We start from the raw sequence: 27108 nt of genomic DNA on the forward strand, positions 1-27108 counted from the left end.
AAGAAAGAAAGAAAGAAAGAAAGAAAGAAAGAAAGAAAGAAAGAAAGGAGAAAATAAAAACTATGAAAGATTTTTATGTTATGTGCCTCATTTTAAAAAAACAAGTCTATTGAGGACAGCTTCTTATTTTTACTGTGTACCATGTTCAGGGTTAACAAATTCCAGGAATATAAGTATCACCAAAATGAGGATATAAAAAACTTTTGTAACTTTCACTGATACCTTAGTATTTATAAAGAACTAATTCAGTATGAAGAATTCAGAAAAAAAAAAATCCTATAGGTGTTTAGACAATTTAGAAGCAAAAAGTTAATTTTCACTCATGAAATATCTCAATTATCAAAGTACTGTATAATGGCTCAAATTCTGATTTCTCAGTATAGAAATGTAATATCTCATTTTGCAGAAATGTGATTCAACTGGCCATACTATAAACTATAGATATTTGGCCCTAGGCAACTCACTTGATCTCTCTCGGCTTCAATCATAAATGCTACTTTATGATTCTATGAACAAGTCTAAACATTCTGGTCATCTTTTAACAAGTGGTTTCTGACTCTCAGAATAATAAGCCTTATTCAATAATAAGACTTATTAGAAAAACCACATAGAACCTTTCATAGGCCAAAGGTAAAATATTAAGATAAATACATGAATTCTTCAAAGTGATGAAGTGTTTCAGATAAGATTAACATATTTGATTCTCACTGTGTGGGCATAATGTGGCAACAAGCTAAAGTAAAATCCCAAAAAAGGGACAAAGTACTGAGTAAAATATATTTTTTGATATTATAGGAAGTATAAAAGAAAATATAACTTTTACATTAAAACGCTGCAGTACTCTTTTCCCTACCCAAGTCATCTGAAAGCTTTTTCCCACAGTGAAATTAAAAAGCACTTCAAAGGCCCAAAGTTTAATTGTTTATGAACTTCAAAAGATTCGTGGAGTCCGATCAAAACTGATGAAAATCAAGCACTTCCTGAGGGCTTCCTATGTGTAAGGTATAATGATAATAAGAACTAACCTTTATTGAGTGCTTACTATGTGCCAGGCACTATTAGAACTTCACATGTATTATCTACTTAATCCTCAAACATATATACCTGTGAGGTATGTACTCTAACCTCCATTCTAAATATCAGGAAACTGAAGCACAGAGAGGTTAAATAAATTGCCCAAGGGGACACAGAAAGTGGTTGGACCCCAGTAGTCTGACTCCAGAGTATAGCTTTTGCTATACTACAAGGTACTTACAGGATACATGGACATAAACACTAGTCAAACCCTGGAAACACTGCATGATACTCACAAACAAGCTGGGAAGAAAAATCAGCTAAGTAGGAGGAGTGGCAGAACTGTTTCAGAATGCCACATTATGGGGCACTTAGAGCACACACTGACAGCAAGATCCCTCAATTTCTCCCGTGTGGGAGCCAGCCTGCAAGATGGCCCCAATGACCCCTGCCTTGGCTGTTCTTGGCTTTGTGGAGTACCCTTGCTACACTGTTTCAGGGCTGGTCTGTGTGGCCAATATAAGATGGTAGCAGGGATGGTACTCAGTACCCAGGCTAAGTCATAATAGGCATTGTGGCTTCCACTCTGCTCTCCTGGATCACTCGTTCTAGGGGAAGTTAACCGCCATGTCTTGAGGACACTCCAGCAGCCCTATAGAGAAGTGTCCTCAATGAGAAACCAAGGCTTCCAGCCAACTGACCAGCCATGTGAGTGAGCCACCTGGGAAGCAGATGCCCCACCCGGGTCAAGTCTTTAAATGAATGCAGCCTCAGCCGACTCTTGACTAAAAGCTTATGAAAGATCATGATACTTTTCTCCTGAATTCTTGACCCACAGAAATTGTGTGAGATAATAAATGTCTGTTGTTTTAAACGATTACGTTTTGGTATAATCTATGACACGGCAATACAGAACTGATACACTCATTATTTTTTTCTTTTCAGTTCAATGTGGTCTTGCAAGCTACTTTAAATCCTTTTTTAGAACAAGCTGGGGAGAAAAAAGGAAAGAAAGGAGCAAAATTTGCCAGGCCCCAAAAAAGCACATGGACTGAAGGGAGTGACAGTCAACCCTCTTATTCCTTATTTAAACTTCACACACCCTGAAAATGCCCCAAAGCTCAACCAGAGAAGCAGTTTCACTCCCACTCCACACCCCAGCAGGAAAGGTCAACTCTACCACACACATTTTTTTTTTTTGCTTTTAAACATACCCAGTGACAAAAGTTATTCAGTGAGTACAAACAGGGAGAGAGAAAAATGCCAGCAAATTGACTTTTCCAACAATAAAATGGCACTTTTGATTATGTCACACCCTGGTCAAAAAACTACAAAAGGCGGCGCCTGGGTGGCTCAGTCGTTAAGCGTCTGCCTTCGGCTCAGGTCATGATCCCGGAGTCCCAGGATCGAGTCCCACAGCGGGCTCCCTGCTCGGCAGGAAGCCTGCTTCTCGCTCTCCCACTCCCCCTGCTTGTGTTCCTGCTCTCGCTATCTCTCTCTCTGTCAAATAAATAAATAAATAAAATATTTAAAAAAAAAAACTAGGCCCCCATCCTACATACAAAGCAAGAGAGTTGGGGCTTTGGCCTGACCCCAGGGGCTTTCCAGAGTCTGGAACCATGTTTTTTCCTTTGCAATCTGACCTCTCATTCCTCCACTTTGAAGACTTCACACTCTTGCCAAAACAGTTTGCTCCCTGCTCCCTCCCCACTCCCCCTTCCTCCACTCACTTCCTTATGCCTTCCTACTGAGTGACTTTGCTCAGGTCTTGCCCTCTTCTGGATGAAAAAACACCTGTCCTATTTCTCTCCTCTTCTTCAAATCTTGCTCATTTTTCAAAGTTCCCAAACACTACCAGCAACAGCAATCTCCCCTCCTTGATGACCTCACATCCCTTACTGGCCTCACCACCCACACTTTCCCGGTATTTAATTTCTTTTTTTTTTTTTTTTTTTTTTTAAAGATTTTATTTATTTATTTGAGACAGAGAGAATGAGAGACAGAGAGCATGAGACGGATGGGGGTCAGAGGGAGAAGCAGACTCCCTGCCGAGCAGGGAGCCCGATGCGGGACTCGATCCCGGGACTCCAGGATCATGACCTGAGCCGAAGGCAGTCGCTTAACCAACTGAGCCACCCAGGCGCCCCCGGTATTTAATTTCTTAAGAATGTCCATGTTTGCCACATTTTATCTTAAGGTTGAAGACTGTGAATTCTAGTTTTCTTCCATGTCCCCCACAGCACTTGGCTGATGCACAGTAGTGGTCCGAAAAGAAAGAACATGTCTTCCTACTTGTTCTGGGCAAAGAACAGGTATCCTGAGTTAAATTTACCTTCTGATTCAACGGAGATATAGTGTCAATGGCAGAATCAATAGGAAAAATCTGAATCCTCTGTTCTGTATAGGTGTGAAAGTTCAGAAGAGCCGTCACCAGATCTTGAACAAAAGCCAGGGCCTGCCCAGCAATGTCCCGCATCTTCAGCTTTTAAATGAAAAGTATAGAAAGTCAACTATCCAATTACTATTCTCAGGCAACTTTAGTTAAAGTCTGCTTTTAGAGAAAACATTTAAATTCTAGTTTAACTAATCCTGACTTTAAATTCATTTGCTCCCACTTGGATTTTAATATTCCCATCTAAGTAAATGAGAAAGCCACCAGTTTTGGCAAACAGACCTCCTTCACTTAACCTAGACTGTGTAAGTGCGAGGCCCACCAACCTAGAAGAAAGGTATGGCTCACAAAGTAAGTGCATCCCGTAATTCAGTTCTAATGGTATCAGATGAGAGCAAAAATCTGTATTACTTATGAATTCAATAAATAGCAAGTTATGCAATTTTTTTAAAAAATGTATGAGAAAGTAAAGCCAAAGTTAAACACAACAGTTGAGTGCATTAAACAGAGGCCCAAACAATAAATTCTTGTTTCTGGAAAGTTTGACATACACATCACTGAAAATAAAAACATCATCATTACCTGATGTCTCCTATTGTGGAGTGGAACGTTCAGAGCGTTATACTGACTATATTCTACAAAACAAAAATGGATGCATATTAAGTCATTTTACGTTTATAAGAAAACAGCATAACTGAAAAATAATGAATGCTCTGCAGCAAAATCAGCTTTACGTAAAAATTTTAAATGATCAAAGCCACAATCATAGTATAAGAGAATAGTGGAATTTATATAGAATCAGTTGTTTCTCAGATAAAGTAATACTTCCAATTTTTAATTTTTTTTTTTTTTAAGTAGGCTCCATGCCCAACGTGGGGCTTGAACTCACGGCCCAGAGAGCAAGAGTCGCATGCTCTACCCACTGAGCCAGCCAGGGGCCCCCAAATTTTTTTAACTTTAGGATAAACAAACAAACCCCGACTTTCTATTTCTAAGAAATCATTTCAAAAAACTTGAGGCCTATCAAGATTACTTAGAAAGGCCCATGACGATCTTGCCATGTTCAGTCATGCTTCCTTCTAAAATAACCCCGCACACAGCTGCCATACCAATCATCCAAAAATACCACGGTTTTCATGACACTACGATATTTGACAGCCTACCAATGCCTGCCACTGCTGATCCCAATGACTCGATCCTAACTCTTCTGGGTTGGCTTCCTTATTTTCTCACAGTCCTCCTCTCTACCCCAGACTCCATCCCCAACCTCTGATAGCTTCCCGACACTTGGCCTCACACTTCAGTTCCCTCCTCCATCTCTATTAATCTCTGCACACCCCTTCAGCCACTCAAACCTCCCCTCCTCTGCCTGGTCCTCAGTCGGAAAGACCTGGTGCCAAAATCTGACTCTAAAAGTCCATATGCCGCTCTCACCCAGTTCTCTCTAATGGCCCCATTTCTACCAAGGGCTTGGTCTCCCATCCACAGTCGGTCTACTTTCCTATCAGTCCTCTCTGGGCCTTGCTTGTTATCCCTCCCAGCCCGGTCCATCGTTTCCCACAATGCTCTTGCTAACACAAAAGAAGATCAGGGTCCGTGACAACCTAATTTTACCAAACTTCAGGGGATTTCAAGGCTATTCCACAATCCATGACTTCACTGTTGTGTCACTTCCCAAGGCATCTGCTCCAAACCTTTTCCATTTTAAGCCCCTAACACCATTCTTCCTCTCCTCCCCTGCCCCACGGATAGGGTGGCCTTCCCCTACAACTCCAGGAAGACCGGGGCCAAAGCCCAAGGGGTTCTTATGTTTCCTACCCTCCACCTCAGAGTCCATGGCTTCCCATATCCTGTCCTCAGCTAATCTTCCTCCTGGGTCCCCAGCAATAGCTCCTTCTGGCCCCTGAGGGCCTAATCCATCAACCACTCCTTCCTCTTCCCTACACCTTCAAAATTACTCTCAAGGGCACCTGGGTGGCTCAGATGGTTAAGCGTCTGCCTTCAGCTCAGGTCATGATCCCAGGGTCCTGGAATCAAGTCCCACATCGGGCTCCCTGCTCCTTGGGAGCCGGCTTCTCTCTCTCTCTCTCTCTCTCTCTCTCTGTCTCTCATGAATAAATAAATTTAAAAAAAAAAAAAGCATTTGTGGCAGCTTTATAAATTCTATCTCCACAGTGACTTCTTCCCCTTTACTTCATTCATACTGAATCCTCTGCTGAGCTCCCAACCTTCCCCACCTCTTTCATTCCCGCTGCTCAAAGACCAGCATGTCTCTGCCTGTTTCCTCAGCACCCATCCACCTCTAACCCTCATGCTAGCCTTCAGTTGCCCACCTCTACCCTGCAAGGAAACACTGAGTTCTCAGAGTCACCAAAACAGCTGCCTTTACTGTCACCTCACCCTCTCTGAGCTCCCCACAACACTACTAGAATTGCCCAGCACCACCAGGCTGAACACTCCCTTCCCCGGCTTCCATGTCACCTCATTTCCCCAGCTCCTCACCACCTCCGCCACCTCAGCCCCTCTCCTTCCTCACCCCTGTGAGGGAGAACTCTCCAAGGACGCTGCACGGGCCTCTCTGCACTTGGTACCCCTCATTCCCACCACTCTCAAGGCCCATCCATCCCAACAGGGTCAACTCCAGTCTCTCTCCACGGTCTAGGCTTTAACTTAGAAATGCATACCCCAATAGAAAGACAGATGTACACCGATCTGTCAGAATATTAAACAACAAAGTTAACCTCATCATCTTTCCCATAAACCTGCCCCTCATCTGCCTCTCTGATTTCTGTCACTGGCACCACATCTTTCCCCCACACTGCCTCCTCCAGTGCCCCTGCCCGCTTGCATCTATCTCCCTGACAACTCGGCTCCAGCCTCTGTTAACAGCACACCAGGACTAGCACCACAATAGTCTTGGCCCCCTTTCCCCATTCCAGGGCAGTCTACACCCTTGCCAGACTAACTCTGGAGTGCACAGATCTCATCGTGACATTCCCTGGATCAAAGGCTTCAACACCCCCACCATCTTGTGAATTGAGTCCCAACTCCTTGGCCCACAACTCTAGGGTCTAACCCCACCCACCCTTTGAGAACTTGCCTACCCCCTCCCATCCTAGCCTCCTATCACACTTAGCTAATTACTGCTCCTCAGACCATGACAGCACCTTGTGTCCCACGTACCACACTCCACTTAATTCCCTGGTTCATTTTCATGCATCTCTGCCCAATAAAACCTACTCACATATCCAGGCCCAGCTCAAAGCACACCTCTTCCAAAAGACTTCCCCAAACAACCCCTCCAGCAGTAATCTGTCCTTCCTCGGAAACCCCAAGAGTCTCTTTATTGAACAGGTTAGCTTATATTTTAGACATTTCTATACATTATCTCTCCCCTTCTGGACTATAAATTCCTTTAGGGTAGAGATTTTTGCCCCAGAAATTTTTATATCCCTTGTACTCTCTATCCAGCTGGGCACTGAGCAAATGATCTTTAAGTTCTGCAGAACTAAAAGTAACCCACACTGACATAAGTATCTAAAGCAGAGTGACAACTAGTACTGAAAAAGGAAAGATAAATCCAAAAGAGATCCAGAAGGAAATTATTAGAACCTGATGATTGAGAGAAGGATTAAAGGGAAAACGAAATGCCAAGATTTCAAGTCTAGTGGATCAAAGTATGCTAGCACTATTTACATTAATGTAGAAACTAGAAACAGGTGTTATTTTCAGAGGAACTCAGGCTTTGATATAATAATGACATATGCAGATTTCAGTGTTAGATCAAACTGTTTTTCTTTGATGTCTTTTCTTTCCTCTTAGGTCTTTCGGAAGAAAAATTTAGGGGAAGTAAAAAATTTTAATCATCAGACTGTAAAAAAGGAAATCTCTACTTATTTGAATATAAGCTTCAAAATTCCAAGCAATTAAATAAAACATATTCTTTGTTTTCAAGGTTCTGATTTAATTTTTCTCTAAACATTACAAAATCGACATCTGTTATACATTGTAAGTTGATTTTTTTTTTTTAAGTTCTTTTTCTTGCTCTTGGCTATGTAAATTACCAAACCATTCTCAGGATGAATAGGAAGCAGGACTTACCCAAGTCAGCTCCCTAACTATCAGTGGGGATCACCAAAAGTGCAGGAGATACCAGGCTGAGAAGATACATCTCCCACCGCCCTTCCCCCATTCTCCCCACCATGAACAGCTTTTCTTATACAAATTTTCAAGTACTTTATGTGCAGGTTGGTTTTTAACCTAGGGATATGCTCAATATGCGCAATAAAAAAAAAAAAAAAAATGTGGGTTACCTTTTCCGGGAAGGCTGACTTTGAAATCAGCCTCCATATATGAGAGCCACAGCTGATCAAAAAAACAAAAAGAAAGCAACCCTCTGTTGAGCCAATGATGTTTTTTGTCAAATAGATTAAAAACTTTTTTAATTAGTTTGTTAACCAGAGAGAGAGGTCCAAAGTTGCAAATAATGGAAAACTGTACATAATATACCTACTTGTATCATTAAAAGGTACTTTTTCCGTGATGATTGATAAGGATTCCTCTAATCTACCTGACAAATCTTCATGAAGATTCTTTAACTGTAATTGACTAAAAGAAAAAAAACACAAAACCACATGATCACCAGTCAGACAGGGGATTCTCACTTCCTTGTTACCACAACAGCTGGTATCAAGCTTTTAGAGACTCGTGCCTGACACCGGGATACTCTTGGTGGTAGATAGTTACTAAAAGATGAAGATAAGAAAAATACTAATCCTCAATTCTGAAGCCCCTGAAACTTCTGTTCAATGACGTTAAGACTGTCAGAATCTATCACAGTCCCAGTATCTAGTACAATCTTGTCAGTTTATTTCCCCAAGTGCAAAGTAATCTTAAAGCCATTTCAAAATCACAAATTTTATCTTTCTTATGTGCTAACATAAATGTTGAATGTTCAAGTATTACAGTAAAGTTCTTTTCTAAGTATTATATCAGATTTTACCCCCCTTGAGCTCAAAATCTAGTAACTTTTCTGTTTTTGATTCAATTATGAGCATGGGTATACATCCAAACCATGCATGTAATTCTACCAATGCAACTAAAGAAATTCACATGACTGATTCTATGGAAACCTAATATTATGTCATTTGTCAACTAAATGCTGGAGTATGCTTTTACCACCCATTAATTCATCCCATTTGAATTTTAAGATTTAGGTATCTCCAAATTAGATCCCATAGTCTCTGTTTTATTCAAAATGTACCACTAAAAGGTTGGCACGGTGAAAAGGAGTTAGTTTTCCTGCCTGGAACTCTCAGAAAGCTTTCTCTATCCAGTCCTCAGTATAGGAGCCCCAGGACACCATCTTCCATGGCCGCAAACATCTGCAGGCTGAGGACTAATGCACAAGCCAGCTGACCAAGAGTGTGTCAGGCCTTAGAGATGACAGAACTGAGGAGGACCCTGGAGACGGCCTGTTCCTGGCTCACTTCAAATGTGAGAGTAAGAGAGAGGAGCCGCTAAACTAAAACTCAGGTCTTCTGATTCTTACTTCAGGGCCCCTTGAAATTCACATTTCCACATACCATTCTTCTGTTCGAAGCCGACATTCCTTGGCCTCCTTTTCTAGAGTCTGAGATTTTACCTGAATTTTAGAAGAAAAAGAAAAGTAGATGGCTCAGGCTATACATACGGGCACACTTGGGAGACACCATAGGCAACAGCCTCCCCCTGAATGACTAACTGTGCATTCCGTAAAGTGCACAGAAGAGTCACAAGAGCCCTGACTATCTTTTAACGTGCTCTCCCCAACAGCGGGGCTTACTTCTAGTTTGGCCTTGTCATTCTGCAGTTTCTCGATAGTTTCCATGTACTTCCGCGTCAGGCCATCGACCACGGCTTGGTGCTGGGCCGCCTCCATCTCCAGGGTGGCCAGCCGACTCCTCAGCTCTGCTTCCACATGCTTGTGCTGCTCGTCAGCTTCAAAAAACTGAAAAGAAAAGATCATTTTCTCTTCTCACAATATCCAAATATATACAAATGGAGAGAAAAACAAAAGCAGTGACTGTTCACTGAGCAATTTCCACATGGTTGTATACGCTCACCATGTAACACCCGCACAGGCTTGATCTCACAGAATCCTCACAGTATGTCAGGGGTAGTGCTATTGTTATCCCTCCTTTCCACATGGGAAACCAAAGTTTCAACTTGCCCAGTGCAGAAATGAGATCTGAACACAGGAGATCGATGCCGAAGCCTACAACCTCCTTCCTCTTAGGCTCTAGGATTTCTTTCAAACAACTTCTGGCACACAGGGAATTTAACTGATCAGGGCATAACTTTTCTGCTACGCTAACTTCCACAATTAAATAAGCGAAATTCAAATAGATGTTATCCCTAAAACAGGTAAAGCTCTTTTCCTTAATAAGAATCCAGTGCTAATTAAGAATTATGAATGCTTAACACAAAACGCACTGAGGTTTTCAAAGCTCATTTTTTTAACAGCTGCAAAATGTTAAACTGAGAATTACTGCACATTTATTTTCCACCATTTGACTATGCTCACCATTTCACAAAAAATTTAGGAGGCACAGTCAGAGACATTACACTATGACTCTTAAATATGCTGAATGTTGGGAGGCAAACACTGATTATTCAACATTTCATATATATTTGAGCTCCCGCCATGAGTAAGACCCTGTCCTGGGGGAAGGCATACAAACCGACATGGTGTGTACTCAAACAGACCTTATAGACTAACAGGTGAACAAACAGAAACCAACTAAACGGTAATAATTTAAAAAGAAACACTACTTATTGATAAGCCCCCATCTAAATGATCCAGCTGATCATTTTCTAGATAAAATGAACAGTGCCTAGTACATTTCTGTACTGTTATTTAATAAAGTTATTCTGTTAAATAACTTAACAAAGTTATTCTGCCATCCTCTAAACAAATGCATACTTCAAAACACACATCCAGATTAAGATATGAATGAGATTTAAGAAATGAATCAACGACAGGGACATATATACCTAACGACCACAGGAAACATTAAAACACATACACAAAACACTCTACCCTGCATGGGTTTTTCCACATTCCAGATTATACAACCCATTTTTAACTCATGGGGAAAACAAAAATTTTCTCACTTGTATATGCAACCGTTCATTCTCTTCTATCTTCTTTTGCAGATCTTCATCAAAGACGCTCTTCTGCTCTTGACTCAACTGAGAGGAAGATTCTCCACTTTTCTGATGGAAAGAATAAGTTATGTCCACATAACTTTCATCCTTTAGAGAAACATCCTAAGGTACACAGATTCTCTATCACCTTAGTAGCTTGTCTCTTCTACATGTGCACATTCTCAAAGAATCCTGCAAAAGGTATACAATCCATCATTTAACTTTTCCTATTTGACACAAGTAGGAACTGCAAATATTGGAATGGGCAGGAAAGCTCAAAAAAGAAAGAGAGAATGAACAGATAAGGCTCACTATTCTTTGCAGATGAATTCAGGAGTAGTTCTATTGGAAGACACAGCAGGCCCAGAAAGCTAGCCATAAAAATATGCTAAAAAATATCATTTCAATCAGAGAGGGAGACAAACCATAAGAGACTCTTAATCATAGGGAACAAACTGAGAGTTGCTGGAGGGGGAGGGGGCTGGGGGGATAGGGTAACTGGGTGATGGACATCAAGGAGGGCATATGACGTAATGAGACCTGGTTATTACATAAGACTGATGAATCACTGTCTACTTCTGAAACTAACAATAATACATTATATGTTAATCAACTGAATGTAAATTTAGAAAAATAAAAAAATATATATCATTTCAAGTTGATCTTCTGGTTTGGGAAATCAGTTTTAGCAATTCCATGAGTATGAGTTGTTAAACTCCTTTAGGAAAATGTAATAAATTAATTAGAATTCACAACGATAAGTTCATACAAAAGTTTCATAAATTTCTAATTTTTAAAAAATCATAAAACCATATAAAATAAAGCTACTATAAATAAACAAGGAAAAAGCTCAAAAATCATGAAAAAAACCTTCCTTTTCCTTTTTTACCAATATTAACTTTTTCTACACAGAAGAATAGCACTATTTAACAGAGCCAATAATGAACATTTGTTTTCATGGAATATGAGAGCTGAGACTATTCCAGGGATGGTCTAACAATGAAACTGTGTTCAGACATCAGTCACCACCCTTCTCTGCCTTTCTTGTGCCCTCACTCCTCACTTAAAATGAAGTTACTTACCGATCCAATGTGAACCAATGATTAGAAAGCCCTTTGAAAATGGAGTAACTGTATTAAAAATAAAACAATACAGGGGTGCCTGGGTGGCTCAGTCAGTTAAGTGACCGATTCTTGATGTCAGTTCAGGTCATGATCTCAAGTCATGAGACTGAGGCCCACATCGGGCACTGTGCTCAGCACAGAGTCCACTTGGGATTCTCTCTCTCCCTGTCCCTTTGCCCCTCCCCCCCCCACTTGTGCAAGTGCTCTCGCTCTCTCAAATAAATAAATCTTAAAAAAATAAAAAATAAATAGAAACAAAACAAAACATTAAATCTCCATCATGTTTAGGACACAAGAGCTGCACAAGGAAGACAGCCGAATGACATATTCTGGGCATTCTGGGTCATTAGTGCTTCCAAATTTGGAAAACTTTAATTAACATTAATTCATAAGTTCATACGTGTTACACCCAAGCCTCTGTGAAAACAGCACTGGGGGAGGATCTCACTAACCTGGGGAGCATGTCTGAAGTAGATATGGCTATTGGTTCCCCAAGGGTCTCTCAGAATTTCCAGAGCACGTCTTTTTTTACAAAATTCCCCAAGTGATTCTAATACATACCTGTTTTTGCCCTCTCTATTCCCCATTTATTTGAAAATTACCACTCTAGAGAACTCTTTCATGTAGGAGACATGTATATGGAAAGGTACTAACACAGAATTATGTTGATTGTCCATCATATGGCAAATACAGTCCTAGCCACCTTTACAGGATCCCATTTAATACTCAACAAACTGAGAGTATCATCCCCATGCTGCAGATGAAGAAACTGAGGTTGCAAAGCTAAAATGGCAGACAAAGAATTCAAGCCTGGGCTTAACCCCAAAGCCCGTGCTCTTCCCTCCATACCATGCTGCTTCGGAGTTCCTGTAGGCCTTCTTCTTCCCTCCTACGCTTCTACTTTTACTGCCTCAATCCACGCACTTGCCAGGTGCTGCTCTATATACACACCAGACTTAAAGAGTCAATCACTACGGGAGCCTGGGTGGCTCAGATGGTTAAGCGTCTGCCTTCGGCTCAGGTCATGATCTCAGGGTCCTGGGATCGAGTCCCGCATCGGGTTCCCTGCTCCTTGGGAGCCTGCTTCTCCCTCTGCCTCTCTCTCTCTCTCTGTCTCTCATGAATAAATAAATAAAACCTTTTTAAAAAAAAGAGTCAGGGCGCCTGGGTGGCTCAGTCATTAAGCGTCTGCCTTCGGCTCAGGTCATGATCCCAGGGTCCTGGGATCCAGTCCCGCATCGGGTTCCCTGCTCCTTGGGAGCCTGCTTCTCCCTCTGCCTCTCTCTCTCTCTCTCTCTCTCTGTCTCTCATGAATAAATAAATAAAATCTTTAAAAAAAAAAAGAGTCAGGGCGCCTGGGTGGCTCAGTCGTTAAGCGTCTGCCTTCGGCTCAGGTCATGATCCCAGGGTCCTGGGATCCAGTCCCGCATCGGGCTCCTTGCTCAGCGGGGAGCCTGCTTCTCCCTCTGCCCCTCCCCCCTGCTGTGCTTGCTCTCTCTCTCTCTCTCTCAGATAAATAAATAAAATCTTAAAAAAAAAAAAAAAAGCAACTTCTTAATCACAGAATGTTCGAAAGTACCAGACCATCCATCTTATGGAAGTAAGAATCATGTCTCACTATATAAACCATAATGGAAAAAGTTTATTTTTACATGACCAGACAAGAATACTAAATTGGCCTCAAAAATAAATATTAAGAAATATTTACAGCAAATTTTCAAGCCTAAGGAATGAGTATTTCAATTGCTACTTTCACATGAGCTGTTACACTTCAACACTGTTTCTCATTTTATTTGCCCTACCTTGAGTTAATGGCAACTCAGTATAACTGAAAGATATCAGTAATTTTGACCAGTATGAGATATTCCTTTCACTTTTCTCAGACACTAAATCTAGTATGTGCATGTTTGCTCCTAACAAATTATTCAAAACTCACTTTCGTATAAAAATGCCTCTAATATTACTACATATATTAATCGTAAGTGTCTGCTTCCTTGAACCAATACCCAGGCGTAATAATGGAACATTAGGGAGTTTGGAGGGGAGGTGTTCTGTTAAAACCCAGATGGCCTGGAGATGTCTGTACCTAGCAGACAAGGCCTCCCTAACGTGCTTTTATTTGACCTACCTTGTTTTTCTTGCCTCGGGGTTCACTTAGAGCCAATTCATCTTGAAGTAGTTCTACCCTCTTGGCAAGCTGCAGATTTCGAAATGTCAAACTGTCCATTTCCTGCTGTAGTTTTCTCAATGACTGATCCTTCATTTTCAGTTGTTCCTACATCAAAGTGAAAACAGACCATTCTTTATAATTTAGCCTTAAGGTTTCAAATAATGAAATTATTTTTGTTTCACTAAAATATGATCAAACCTCTTGCTTTAGGGAATTCACGTTGTATGTTTATCATGCCAGTTCCCATGTTTTTAGCTCTGTTTTTTGACAAAATCATTTTTTTTAGCCAAACCAAGTAAATTTAAAAATAAAATTAAAAAAGCATATATATTGAAATAACAGTCATCAACTTAAAGTAAAATATGTTGTTACATAGGCGTCTGGCAGTGAGGAGGCACAACGCCTGAGGTGGACAATTTTATAAACCTGAATTGTGAAAGAGAACCTCCTACTCACTGATGATGCCCTTCAGTAAGTAAGAATAGGAAGCAATTTATTTGCATTCATTTTTTTCAATAAATCCTCCCTGAATTTAAGTCACTCAAAATGAAGTCCTTCCACTACACTTAATTTTACTTTAAACTATTTCTGATTTGTCAAAGATAAAAATCAATATTATCCTAACACAAGAATATTTTTAGATGCTGTGTGTTCTGCATCAATTCACCTAAAAGTTTTAAGTAAAAATAGAAACAAAATCTAAAATTTAAACAATGTATCTTCTACTGCCCATTCTATACTGTTTACACCATAATGAGGTAAGACAGTGGAAATCTAGAGAAGTATTTAGCTCTGCTCTATCTTAAAAAAAATATTATTCTCACTATATTTTACTTATGATATTGTGACAACTTTGTGTTCACTGGTAATCAAACACAGATGACCATATACTACTGTATATTTAAAGAAGTGCAGTTATATTACTTTCACTGAAAAACCATTGCAAAGCTAAGACGAGGTCAAGCTCAAGTATATTGAAAGAGCAACCTAGAAACCAAAGGCTGGTGTCTGCAAGCTACTGACATTATCTGCCCATTGCAAGCAGCCAGAAGGCTAGCATAATGTTTCCATTAAGTAGAGAAACATTTTTCTTTTCTATTGTTTTTTAGTAAGCCCTTAATTTTTGCTTGGAGCTTAATGGTAAATACAGACCCAGCCCATATCCAAATCATCATGTATTTCAAATTAAAGAAATCCAAATCAATGAATGCTTACTGTGTCCAACAACTCACTGAAAAGACAAACCCAACCTATCAAAAGCCTGCTGTAACAGAAGACATCCCAACCTTCCCATTGAGCAAACCAGCAAATTGCCATTCTTACTAGAACTGTAATAACCACCGCAATGAATAGTAAAACAAAGAGTAATTTCTTTACATCCTTACAATTCATCACCAGCTGACTAATGCTCCAACTCCATTAACCAATCACCAATTTCAGAAGACAGCTATCTCAACCTCTCTGTAAACCCTAGTTTCTGCACTGGGGACGATGATAACGTTATCTGCGCTCACAGACTTGTGTGAAGACTAACTGACAGAGTGGGTGCAATGTGCTTGGCACAATGCCTAATACACAGTGAGAGCTCAACAAACAGAACCTGCCGTCACCATCACCAATGTCACCACCATTGCAACATCGCAGAGTTAATCAAACACAACCAGCAACAGGATGCTGTCACATGCCCAGAGTGGGCTACTAAGACACACTAGGAAATATCCTTCCCAGTCATAGGTTTTAAACATTGTTAAGAGATTAATGACTATTTCTTCAATGATTTAGGCTAAATAATAACTGACTAACAAATCGTGACTATAAATAAGCTTAGTTTTAATAATCCTGGCTTGGGCGCGGACAGCTTTGGAAGTATGGGTACGGTGTTCTCAGCCGCCTCAGCCCCAAGTCCGTGCAACAGCACCTGAGTGGGGGGGCACTCTCAAGACAGAGTTCTCTAGGGTAAAGCTAAGTAAAAGGACGTATTTCTGGGTTACCTGAGTGGAATCACCCTGGATAGGTCACTGGTTAGGGGCTATTCCAGAAAGAGATATGAGTAAAGGGGAATCCTAATCCCTTTTGTCTCAACAGGGAGCAAGGGAGAGAGTGAAGAATGACACAGACAGTATATTTAATGGAAACAGGCCAAGAAGAAATCTGTATCGTAGAGTTAATTTATCCAACTAAAAATATCACTAAGCAATATTTATGACATGCCTACCAGAATGAGGTAGAAACAAATTTCTTCATCTCTTATCGTATTTCACCCCTCAGGTAGTAAACATGCTGATGATAAAATATATCACTCAAACAGAGTAACCTGATTTACACAGGTTATTACTATTAAAGAGCTCAACCCAAAAGCAAGATTAATGGACTAAATGATTCACACTTTCAAATCCATTCATTAGGGGACAACAATCTGCTGAATACTGGGCATATGAATATGACAAAGGCCCCCTCAGAGTGCTGTCTAGTGATGAAGACAGATAAGAGAGGCCGTAAGGTATAAGAAAAATGCAGGAGATAAAGTCAAATAATTCTTTTTTGTGATTTTTAGCTAAGGAAATCAAAGTGCATCACATTCATACCTAAGCAAGTACGAAAGTCAAACACAAAAAACTTTATTACCTTCTCCCATCCCTAGTGAATCAGTGTCATAGTTGGGACTTCAACACAGAAAACCAGCTGAATTCCTTGCTTTGAGTATCACCAAATACTAACTTAACCCTCACAATACAAATACTGTTTCATACCTTTAAAGCAGCAGAATTCGCCTGTTCATCCACAACACCTTTTTTCAGGACCTGATTCTGAGCCCGAAGCTGAAAACACAGGAAGCAATAGTTAATTTTTAATATAAAGCAATCACCTGTAGCAAGGAAATCACTTACCATTACTTCACAGGAATGATTACACTGAGTAACTATCTTCTCACATATATATGAGAATAAAAATATTAGCATGGAAGAGGATAGTAGATATCATCATTCTGCCCAATGACATAATATTAATCAGCAGCAAAATCAACACTAAAATCCAGGTCTCTTGACTTCCATCCAGAACATGGTTCTTTCTGTCAAACCAAGTGTCCTCCTTAAATAAAAACTAATACAATGAACTAATACTAAATACTAATGAAAACTAATATAATAAATAATACGGTACCATGTATGCCATTTTCCTTGAAACTCTGGCACACATTCATTTGTAAAATACATACAATCAGACTAATTATGAAATAAGAACTCTACAGAGAATCAAAGTGTAGGGCATTAAACATACCCAGCAGGACACTGTGCCTAATATTTGTCACGCAAATACCATCCCCCACAATACCCTCAGGAATGGTGGACTTGCAATAAGGCATCAGTAAGGCAGTGTATGAAAGCAACTAAGAAGAAGACTCAATCCAGAAGTTGGTAATAGCAGCTAACATTTGAAAACTCATCATATACCAGGCACTGTCCTAAGTGTTTTCCATGTATTACCTCATTAATCTTTACAAGCCTATGAAGTAGGTACTAGAATTGTGTCCATTTACTGATGAGCAAACTGAGGTACAGAGAAGTTAAGTGGCAATGCTGAGATTCAGACCCCAGCAGATTTGACTCCAGTCATAATGCCATTAGACAGTATTGGTTACTATTGTCTAAAGCTACATATAAATGAGAAAAGGAGGAGGCTGGAGAGGTTGGGAAAGTCTTTGAAAAGGTAGGACGCAGGCTTTTTTTTTTTTTAATTGAGGTATAACTTTATTTTAAATAAAGCATACAAATCAAGAATTCTACAGCTAAATGAATTGTGTCTATGTATATAGGTATACCACCACCACTTGCAGAATTTCGAAAGATAAAATCCACTTCTGTAGGAAGAAGAAAGTTCTCAGCAACACTGAGCATGTAAGTAGAAATATACAAGTCCTATGTAGCCAAAGCAAAAGGTTTACAGACTCATATTCTGAAGGTTCAGTACAGAGACCATGAAAGACCAGGTTCTTCTCTGAGAAACTGAACAAAGGGAATGATTTTATCTGTGAGCTTAAAAAAAATCTACTTCTAATTAGCATAACTCAGATCTGTCTCCTGAGAACAGAAATGACCCTCCTCTGTGCCAAAAGGATAGGAATATTTAAATACTAAACCTTAAACTGAGTATGTGGAATTCAATACAAAATTTAGCTAAGAATCTAAGAAAAGCAGGGAATACTGCAGGATATTCAACAGCTTGAGCAAAAGACAGATTAAAAAATGAGTTTCTTCTATTTTTAGAAAGTTAAAGATACAGCTCACTACAACAGAAAGAAGACCCAAATCTTGCTCTGCCATTTAGTAGACAATTTAAACTTGAAAAATTCACTTAACCATTCTGAGCCTCAGTTATATGATCTATAACATGGGTGAATACATCTAACCTATCTTCCTTCTTCTCACATTGTTGTGAGAACCAGATAAGAAACCCCTATCAAAGTACTTTCTAAATCTTAAAGTGCCCCAAGAATGGAAACAGAACTCTTGTTACTAGACTAGAATCAAAGGGATAACAGATAACATTATAACTTGCCTGGTGTAAGGCCTTGTGCTAAAGGATATGGAGGAGAGAAAGAAGTGAAAGAAGTGGTTTACCAAGAGTTTAAATTTAAAAGGGACAATACAAGATAACTAGCAGTACTTACTCCTACTTAAATTCCCTGCAACAAGGATTGCAAACTAAGGCCCATGGCCCATACTGGCCTGCTACCTAATTTTCAAAAAAATTTTTAAAGATTTATTTATTTGAGAGAGAGTGCATGGGGGCGTGGGGGTGGTGGCAGGGAGAGAGGGATAGAGAAGCTCAAGCAGACTCTGCGCTGGGCATGAAGCCTGATGCAGGGCTCAATCTCACAACCCTGAGATCATGACTTGACCTGAGCAAAAAGGAAGAGTCAGTCGCCTAACTGACTGTGCCACCAAGGAGCCCCTAATTTAAAGTTTTACTGAAACAAAACCACACTCATTTCCGTATTGTCTATGGTTGCTTTTGAGCTACAATGACAGAGACAAGTAGTTGCAACAGAAAATGTACAGCCCTGGGCGCCTGGGTGGCTCAGTTGGTTGGGCGACTGCCTTCGGCTCAGGTCATGATCCTGGAGTCCCGGGATCGAGTCCCGCATTGGGCTCCCTGCTCGGCAGGGAGTCTGCTTCTCCCTCTGACCCTCCTCCCTCTCATGCTCTCTGTCTCTCATTCTCTGTCTCAAATAAATAAATTTTAAAAATCTTTAAAAAAAAAAGAAAATGTACAGCCCTAAGCCTTAAATATTTACTAATAGTCTCTTTACAGAAAAAGTTGGGGCACCTCTGCTCTACAAGTTCAGAAAAAAGAAGTACTACTTTAATATTGATTTCCATCAGGCAGTATTTTCTTTTGCAGCAGGATCAACATACTCTTGGATAATGTGCTACCTAGGTAACAGAATTCAATAAACACTTTCAAACCCACACAGCCAGAAGACAGCAATATGACTTCAGGCTTCAGATTTCATTTCATTCCCCTGTCCTAACTTTGACCTGTGATCTCTTACATCTCTCTTCTTCCTGGGGTATTTAGAAGATCCTAATGACTGCTTCAAGAAACTACGGATGAAGCTTGAAATCTACTGAACTGATCACTTTCTATAGGACCAGAACCACGACAATTTTAAAAAAGAACCTCAACTTTCATTTCTAAGACACACTTAAAAGCTATTTAAAACAAATTAACAACCTACTCTGAACAAATTTTTTTCTTAAAGATTTTATTTTTAAGTAATCTCTACACCCAACTTGGGGCTCAAACTCAATCCCGAGATCAAGAGTCCCAGGGTCCACCGACCGAGCCAGCCAGGCGTCCCACAAAACAAAACTCTTAAATTACTACTGTATAGAATTCAATCTGATTACAACAAAAAATGATTTGGATATTCCTTTGGAAAATACTGTTTGCTAAACGAATCAACAACAAAAACATGGTTTCAATAAAACTGCTTGGCAGAAAATGCAGCTCCTTTAGAAATATTTACCTAATACATTTATGAAGGTAGACAAGGATGACAATCAGAAGCTCAGCACATACCACTGCCATGTTAATTACACTTCACAGCATCTGGCGTCATCCCACATTTCAGCATTCAGTGCGGCCACACTAGTGCATTCGTGAACCAGCAGCTTGTCAAACACTGATGTCGCTGTGGTCAGTCCGGTCTTTTAGAATCCATCGTTCTCCCCACCAGCATTCACCACAGTGGGGAGGCAAATGCACACTGTTTTACTGTTTTAGAAATAGGTACAAGATCACCAGATGGTCACTAATGCCTCCAGGAGATATGTACGGAGGCTCCAAAGCATGTGGGCCTAACTAAGAAACAACTGCCCTGAAGTCCCATTAGGAAAAACTCTCCAGAAAATGATAGAGCCTACTTCCAAGCAGCTGTGCACCAAGCTCTTCTGTTCCATCCAGTAGAGGAACAGTACCTCTGCTGCCCAACTCTGAAACCCTTAGTCCTTTTAAACCTCGTTTTTCATGGTCTTGTAATCTTCTGAGTTGCTTTACCTTTACTCTGAAAGCACAGCCCTTCCTCACTTTGACCAACCAAATCCCAGCTGGTTCTTCCAGGAGCTTACTTCCTACCTCTGGTCCTAATTCATCCATAAATGTTTCCTAACCACTCCCTATGGTCCGCAGGGAGCTTGCCCCCTCTGTTCCTTTGGCACTTAACTAGTAAGAAGACATCTCTTATTAAGTGAAAGATCAAAGCCATGGACAGAGAAGGCACTCAATAAATGTTTAGTTAACTAGTCAAATTAAATAATGTAAAAGGCATTTGAAGGTAATGCGTCATATAACTATAAAGCTTCATTACTCTAACAGTCCCTCTCTGACCTTTCCCCAAGATTTGTTTCCTGCATCAGTGACAGGCTAACTCCAGCCACTACTCCCTGGTACTGCAGAGCCTACGGATAGTTTATCCCCGACCAGGGGGTCGTACAAGCAAGTAGGGAGAGAGAAAGACCAAGTGGTATTCCCAGCACTTTGGAATACTGAAAATGGTAGAACCGGAAGGAGTTTTAGGGATCACCCAGGCCAGAGATTCTGAAGATGGAATCTGTAGATGACTTCAGTATTTTGAAGCTTCAAATCAGGGTTTGGGTAAGGCTTAGGGATGGGCTTAGGGTTGTATAATGCACACATTACTTTGTAATGAAGAAAAGCTTATATGTTTAATGGTTTGTTTTATAGGGTTGTAAAACTTGTAAAATGTCAAAATGTCCACTGTAGGAAATAGTTATGTAAGTGTGGTTCTAATACAGAAGACTGTTGGGGATTAGATGAGAAAATGTGTATATGGGATTCATCTCTCTTTCCCCACAAACTCTTCCAATAGTCTGTGATTGAAGGTAGTACATCTCTAATCTTGGACCCATTATCCCATCACAGGTTGTCAAAGCAACAGGAGACGTCATAGTTGACTTACCACCACTCTCTGTCCCTAGAGGAATAACTTTGAGGTAAGCCTGACCATTCCAGAACCAGAGTTACGTAGAGTAGTCTGTAGAGTGGTCTTCAGCGATTTAGGCTCAGGCCTTTTGAGGCTTCTTGATGTCCAGTAGGACCACATGGTTCTAAGCATTTGGAGAAACACCTGTAGGCTCTGCAGTACCAGGTAGCAGTGGCTGGAGTTATTCCGTCACTGAGGCAGGAAACAAACCTTCTCTCAGACCTGCCCTCAAACGGACCCTTTCTCCTGTTCCTGATCCCATGCAGGGCAACTCCTTAGGACAACACCCCACCTCAACCCCTGCAGTCTAGCTGCCTCACCAGTGACTGGATGACTAGATCAGCTGTGGATTAAAGAGGAAGAGTAGGACAGACACCCCTGGCTTTTCTAAGGTCTTACTATTCCAAGTGTGGTCTGCGGACAGCTGCAATAGCATCACCTGGGAGTAGACTCTCGGGCCCCACCCCGGACCTACTGAACCAGAATCTGCCATTCAACAAGGTCTTCAGGTGAGTCACAGAGATGTTTTGTGTCTGTGATGCACTGATCTAGGGGCTAAGCTAGCACCTTCTAACAGGGTAGCCAAAAGCCACATGTGCCTATTAAATTTAAATTTAAATAAAATCTAACATTCTGTTCACTAGTTGCACTAGCCACACTGGAAGTGCTCAACAGTACCACATGGCTCGTGTTTTGCCCTGCTGGACAGCATAGATACAGAACATTTTCATTCACATGGAAAGTTCCATTGAATAGCACTGAACACAATGCTGTTTTCCAAACAAACTTTACTAGTAAACTCTACACATTGGGGGGGGGGGAAGGGAGGCTGATACTAGACTTTAAATCCAAATGATACTCATTTTTAATCCAGCTCCTGAGTCAATTTCTCTTACAGGAAGGGGCAATTAATCAGGTTCCACCAAGCTCCACTATCTAGAAAGCAAACACACCGAGTCAAAACTGAACCTTCACCAATATGAATAGCTATTTCCTAAGAGTGTAAATCTAAAAAAGCTCCCACAGGCAATCTCCTTCATCACTAAAAGAAGCATCAATTGCAAAGTAAACTGTTAAGAGAAATACTGGATGTCTGACTTTCCCATTTGTTTTTACTGGCTCAAAAAGAGCTTTGAAAAGATTGAGCAAAGGGCGCCTGGGTGGCTCAGTTGGTTGAGCGACTGCCTTCGGCTCAGGTCATGATCCTGGAGTCCCGGGATCGAGTCCCGCATCGGGCTCCCTGCTCGGCAGGGAGCCTGCTTCTCCCTCTGGCCCTCCCCCCCTCATGTGCTCTCTGTCTCTCTCATTCTCTCTGTCTCAAATAAATAAATAAAATCTTTAAAAAAAAAAAAAAAAAAGAAAAGATTGAGCAAAAACTAATATACTGATACCACGCCTTGAGCAATGGTTCTCAAACTTTGGTGTGCATCCAAATCACTTCAGAGGTTTGTTACACACAGATTGCTGGGTTTGACCACCAGTTTCAGATTCAGTAAGTCCCAGGTGGGTCTGAGAATGTATACTTCTAACTAGTTCCCAGATGCTGATGATGCCAATCCAGGGGCCACACTTTGAGAACCACTGGCCCAGAGTAACACAAACACTAAGAAAACAGAACCTAAAACATGCTTATACACATAACATGATGCCAGGCAGGGGTGCAGGAGCTCCTGCAAAGAAAGCAGGCTGAAATCAAACAGAGCCAGGACTCAGTGCTCTTAGCCTCTCCTCCCTATGAGACATACCAGAGCATCAGAAGCAGACCAGGCTGCGGAAGAGACACCATATAAGAAACGATCTTTGATTCTTAATCTACGGTGTAGTAACTGAGGTCTCGATTAGCTTTCCCTCACATCGCAAAGCAGCAGCTTGCATTGCCTACCAATTACCTTCAAAAACCTCTGAAAACCAGTGCATACACCTTTCCTCTTCCCTAAACTTTATTAAACCTGAAGTTTCAAAAGTCTCCAATGACCTTCTAATTGCCCAAACTACTAGGGTCTTAATCTCTACTTTTACTAGCTTTTCCATTAACACTTTACGTTTAGCAGTATGTATGCCTCAGAAATTCTCCTCTGCTTTGGCCTCCCATCTTTTATCTAACTAAACTTTCAGTCCCTTAAATGGGAGCTTCTCGGGCCATTTTTTTCCTTCTTGGGAGGAAAGAATATTATGATCATAGTTCTTAAGCAACAAATGGGCTCCTTCCTGGAAAACAGGCTGAGATGTGCATTAAATCTGTACAAGGAGATTCTGCAAATGTCCTTGGTTTAGGGATCATGCTCGCTGCTGTCTTGATATGTATCCTTCTCCTGTTTATGAGGAACTCTATTGTCTTTGTATCCTAAATAAGGAAAAAGACCTAACTGGATTTCAACATTAGCCCACAATTTCTGCACCAGGGAAGGTAATGCAAAGCTAGAGTGCCCCTTCCACAAGCTCAGGGCTGAAGGTAGCACAGATCTTATCTAGAAATTACTCAGCACTAGAATTGACAGAGAATAAAAAGCACATGAAATCTTTTGACCAATCTCTGTTCTCTTATGTTCTGAAATTTCCATCACATTGCAATTAAAAGGATGAAAAATGATCTAACCCAATCTGAGAGATAAATAACCTCAAGTCTGGCAGACCTCCTACAGTCCATCTCCTCCTCCCTTCACACCCTTCCCATAGGTGTTCCCCAAAGAGTCTACCTAAAGGCTTCCACCCAGACTAACTGTTGCAGTTCAACTACTTGTCTTCACAGGAATTATTCCAAAAGCTCTGGCCTTTGTCCTGACTTTTAGCCAGTCCATCTCCACTAGAAATTTCCAGCAGTTACCCCAACAACACCTCAACTACTATGTGAACAAGATAACTTTAATGTGCCTTGCAACCTTAAAATTCTGTAATTATATCTAACCTGTAATACACCCCTTTGCTCTAAACTGGCTCGCCTTCCTGCCAGTAGCATCTGTCAGTGGAAGTCATGTCCCTTCATCTAGAACCACAGGGTCAACTCTTCAGTCTCCCTTCACTCACCACATCCCACAGAATGAGTAAGACACAAGGATGAGTGCCTCATATACTATATTCTTCATAAGTTTTGTGCTAGGTACAAAGTGGGCACTCAAGAGGTAACTAGGGGCGCCTGGGTGGCTCAGTCGGCTGAGCAACTGACTCTTGGTTTCTGCTCAGGTCGTGATCTCGTGGTCTTGGTCATGGGATCAAACAGCATGGGGCTCTGCGCTCAATGCAAGCCTGCTTCAGATTCTTTCTCCCTCCCTCTGTGCCCCCTCCCAACTCTTGCATGCACTCTCGCTCTCTAAAATAAATAAAGTCTTTAAAAATAAATTTAAAAAAAAAAGAGGTAAGTAAAAAGGTACTTTAACCCTAAGTCCTAAATCTAGGCCCTCCTCTCCATCTAAATAGTGACTAATTTGATTTAGTCCCATATTACACTTCCCAAAACTATTCCAACAGCCTATAGTCTGGTCTTCTTTTCACCGACCTTTCCCTATTTCAATCCATCCTCCGAGTAGTTACCAGTTCCCCTCTTAAAAGTAATGCCATTATCCCGATTAAAAACCTTTGACATCTATTTTTCAAAAGATAAAGTTCCAACTTACTTGACATCCACAACCCTTTATGATGATCAGGTCCAAATTAACTCTCCAGCCATACTTCACCTCTCTCTGCCGTGTACCTTAACGTGCTTTCATGACTGGAAACATGGCGTGTTCCCTTTGCCTGGGATGCTACCAACCCTCCCTCTTCCCTATTTCCCAATCTGAGTAACTTCTACTCTTACCCTCATCTCTTCTGTGTTTCCACTGAACGAACACTTGTCATACTGTATCATAATTATGTACAATCTCTGAACATTCCATTAAAGGATTCTCCTTAAACTGGAACTCTGCTCACTCAACAGAACCTGGCAGACTATGCACAGGAGGCCCATAATGAATGTCCGTGAACGAAAAAGCATATATATCCAAAAAAAAAAATCTTTCAAAGTTTTTAATACTTTTGGAAGGCTACACAATTATTTCAGCAATGCAGTCACTGCTTAAAACATTTTTAGAACTCTCTTTTGCCATTTGGAATTGCCTTCTGAGATTGTTTATCCTCTGGAGAAGAAAATCAGTCCCCTTACTTTATACTCATAAAACATTTTCACCCAAAATAGTGGAGTCAACTTTGAGTATTGCCATTCTCCACCCACTCTCCTTCACCATATGGATTTGTTCCAAACAATTTCTGACCCTTTCCAACAAGAAAATATTCCTTCAAAGGCTGAAAACTTGCCATCACTGACATTGTGCTACAGGCTCTTAAGACAATTCCATATGTAAATGCAAGAAGTTCTGCTAATGGCCGCACCGCTGGAATAAGTATATTATCTCAAAAGACTCCCATTTGATGGTGAAAAGACCTAAGTGTGTATGTTTAGGCAAAGGTTTTATTTTTCAAACAATAGTTCATTTTACCTTGCTGAGTATGTGTTAAGTGAAACCCTAAGAAAAAAATGTGCGTCCGTTTCTCCAAATTGTCAAAAGGGGGCTAAGTCTTCCCAATGCTCCCATGATGCCAGATCATTGAAAATTAAGCTTAATGACTGTTCAATTTCCGAGGATGTGAGATTCTTTTATAACTTCATTAGAATATTCTTAAGGCAGCAACACCTTAGAAGCAGCACCGCCGTTTTCCAAGGAAAAGGTTCCATCATTTAAAGACGGATGCCATAAATACGACTGTTTGCTTAACTCAACATGTATTGAGCATCTGGGTGTTCCGCCCCACTCCAGGTGACCGAGGGAAAAGACAGAAAAAGGGACACAGCCCTACCACTCAAGCTTTCAAAATCATCTCCAGACATCTTGCCAACGCACTAAATACATTCGTAACCACCCATCCTCAGTGAAACAGTTTACAGGAATGGCTCGCTCTACCCTCCCGAATCGACTGGAGACACATAAATCTCTTTATCCTCATGTCATCCCTGTGAGGAGGAAGAAAGCTTGATCTTTCCCATCACTGGGCTAGGAAAATTAAGGAAGCAGCAGTAGAGGGGTTGGTCCTTACCCTTCCCTTCCCCTCCCGACCAGCACCAGAGGCAGAAGCCAGGATTCGGACACCCCAGTTCCAAGCCCGCTAGTTTAGTGAGAAGGAAGAATCAAACTCCTGATCCTTCCCGCAGAAACGCACAGGGACCCAAAGACGGCCCGGCCCCATCCCCTGGGAGCTGCAGGTGGAGGCATGGTAATGGTGGACAGGGAAGGCAGAGAGAAGGGGCACGCTTGCGTGCCCCTTCGCCGTTCCCCTCCGTCCGGACGAGTAGCTGCCAAGGCAACCCGAGGCCGCAGGGCCGGGGACCCCCTACTCCCCGCCCACGATGGGTACCTTCGAGTACTCCTGAGCCAGCTTCTGGTACTTCCCCTGCAACTCTGCCGAGGCCATGGCCTCCCCCGCCCCGTCCGGGCCTGGCTGTCCAGGCCGCTCAGCCCCACCCCCCGCCCCCAACCCCAGATACGCTCCCGGGTTGGGCTCCGCCAGCGCCTGTCCGCTCGGCCACCACCGCCGCGCCTCCTCCTCCACTTCCGGGTTCGCCCGGTGGGAGGAAGGCGGAGTGGGACCAGGGGCGGGGCGACTACCGGGGGCGGGGCAGCGCCTGGACGTCACCGCCCCCCCCCCCCCCCCGCGCCTGAACACGTGCGTGCGCAGCCTCGCT

The 27108-nt window shown here is 41.5% G+C and overlaps 1 protein-coding gene across 3 annotated transcripts in view; it reads right to left on the reverse strand.

Moving 5' to 3' along the window:
- The window catches only part of PPP1R21 (protein phosphatase 1 regulatory subunit 21), a 62864-nt gene extending 35973 nt beyond the window's left edge, over window positions 1-26891 (reverse strand). Inside the window, exons 1-9 of one of the 3 annotated variants that reach the window (XM_044918993.1) lie at window positions 26781-26891; window positions 16639-16707; window positions 13847-13993; window positions 10562-10663; window positions 9231-9395; window positions 8992-9050; window positions 7920-8014; window positions 3989-4041; window positions 3347-3496 (exon numbers count right to left, since the gene is read on the reverse strand). In XM_044918993.1, coding sequence (XP_044774928.1) covers window positions 3347-3496; window positions 3989-4041; window positions 7920-8014; window positions 8992-9050; window positions 9231-9395; window positions 10562-10663; window positions 13847-13993; window positions 16639-16707; window positions 26781-26837 — 897 coding nt within the window. In that variant the 5' untranslated portion in view covers window positions 26838-26891. The remainder of the gene's footprint in view (window positions 1-3346; window positions 3497-3988; window positions 4042-7919; window positions 8015-8991; window positions 9051-9230; window positions 9396-10561; window positions 10664-13846; window positions 13994-16638; window positions 16708-26780) is intronic. The other 2 variants (XM_044918994.1, XM_044918995.1) reach the window with 2 other exon arrangements.
- Between the last annotated feature and the right edge of the window lie 217 nt (window positions 26892-27108).

The sequence above is a fragment of the Neomonachus schauinslandi genome, chromosome 10 (genome assembly GCF_002201575.2).
Source record: "Neomonachus schauinslandi chromosome 10, ASM220157v2, whole genome shotgun sequence".
NCBI classification, from domain to species: Eukaryota; Metazoa; Chordata; class Mammalia; order Carnivora; family Phocidae; genus Neomonachus; species Neomonachus schauinslandi.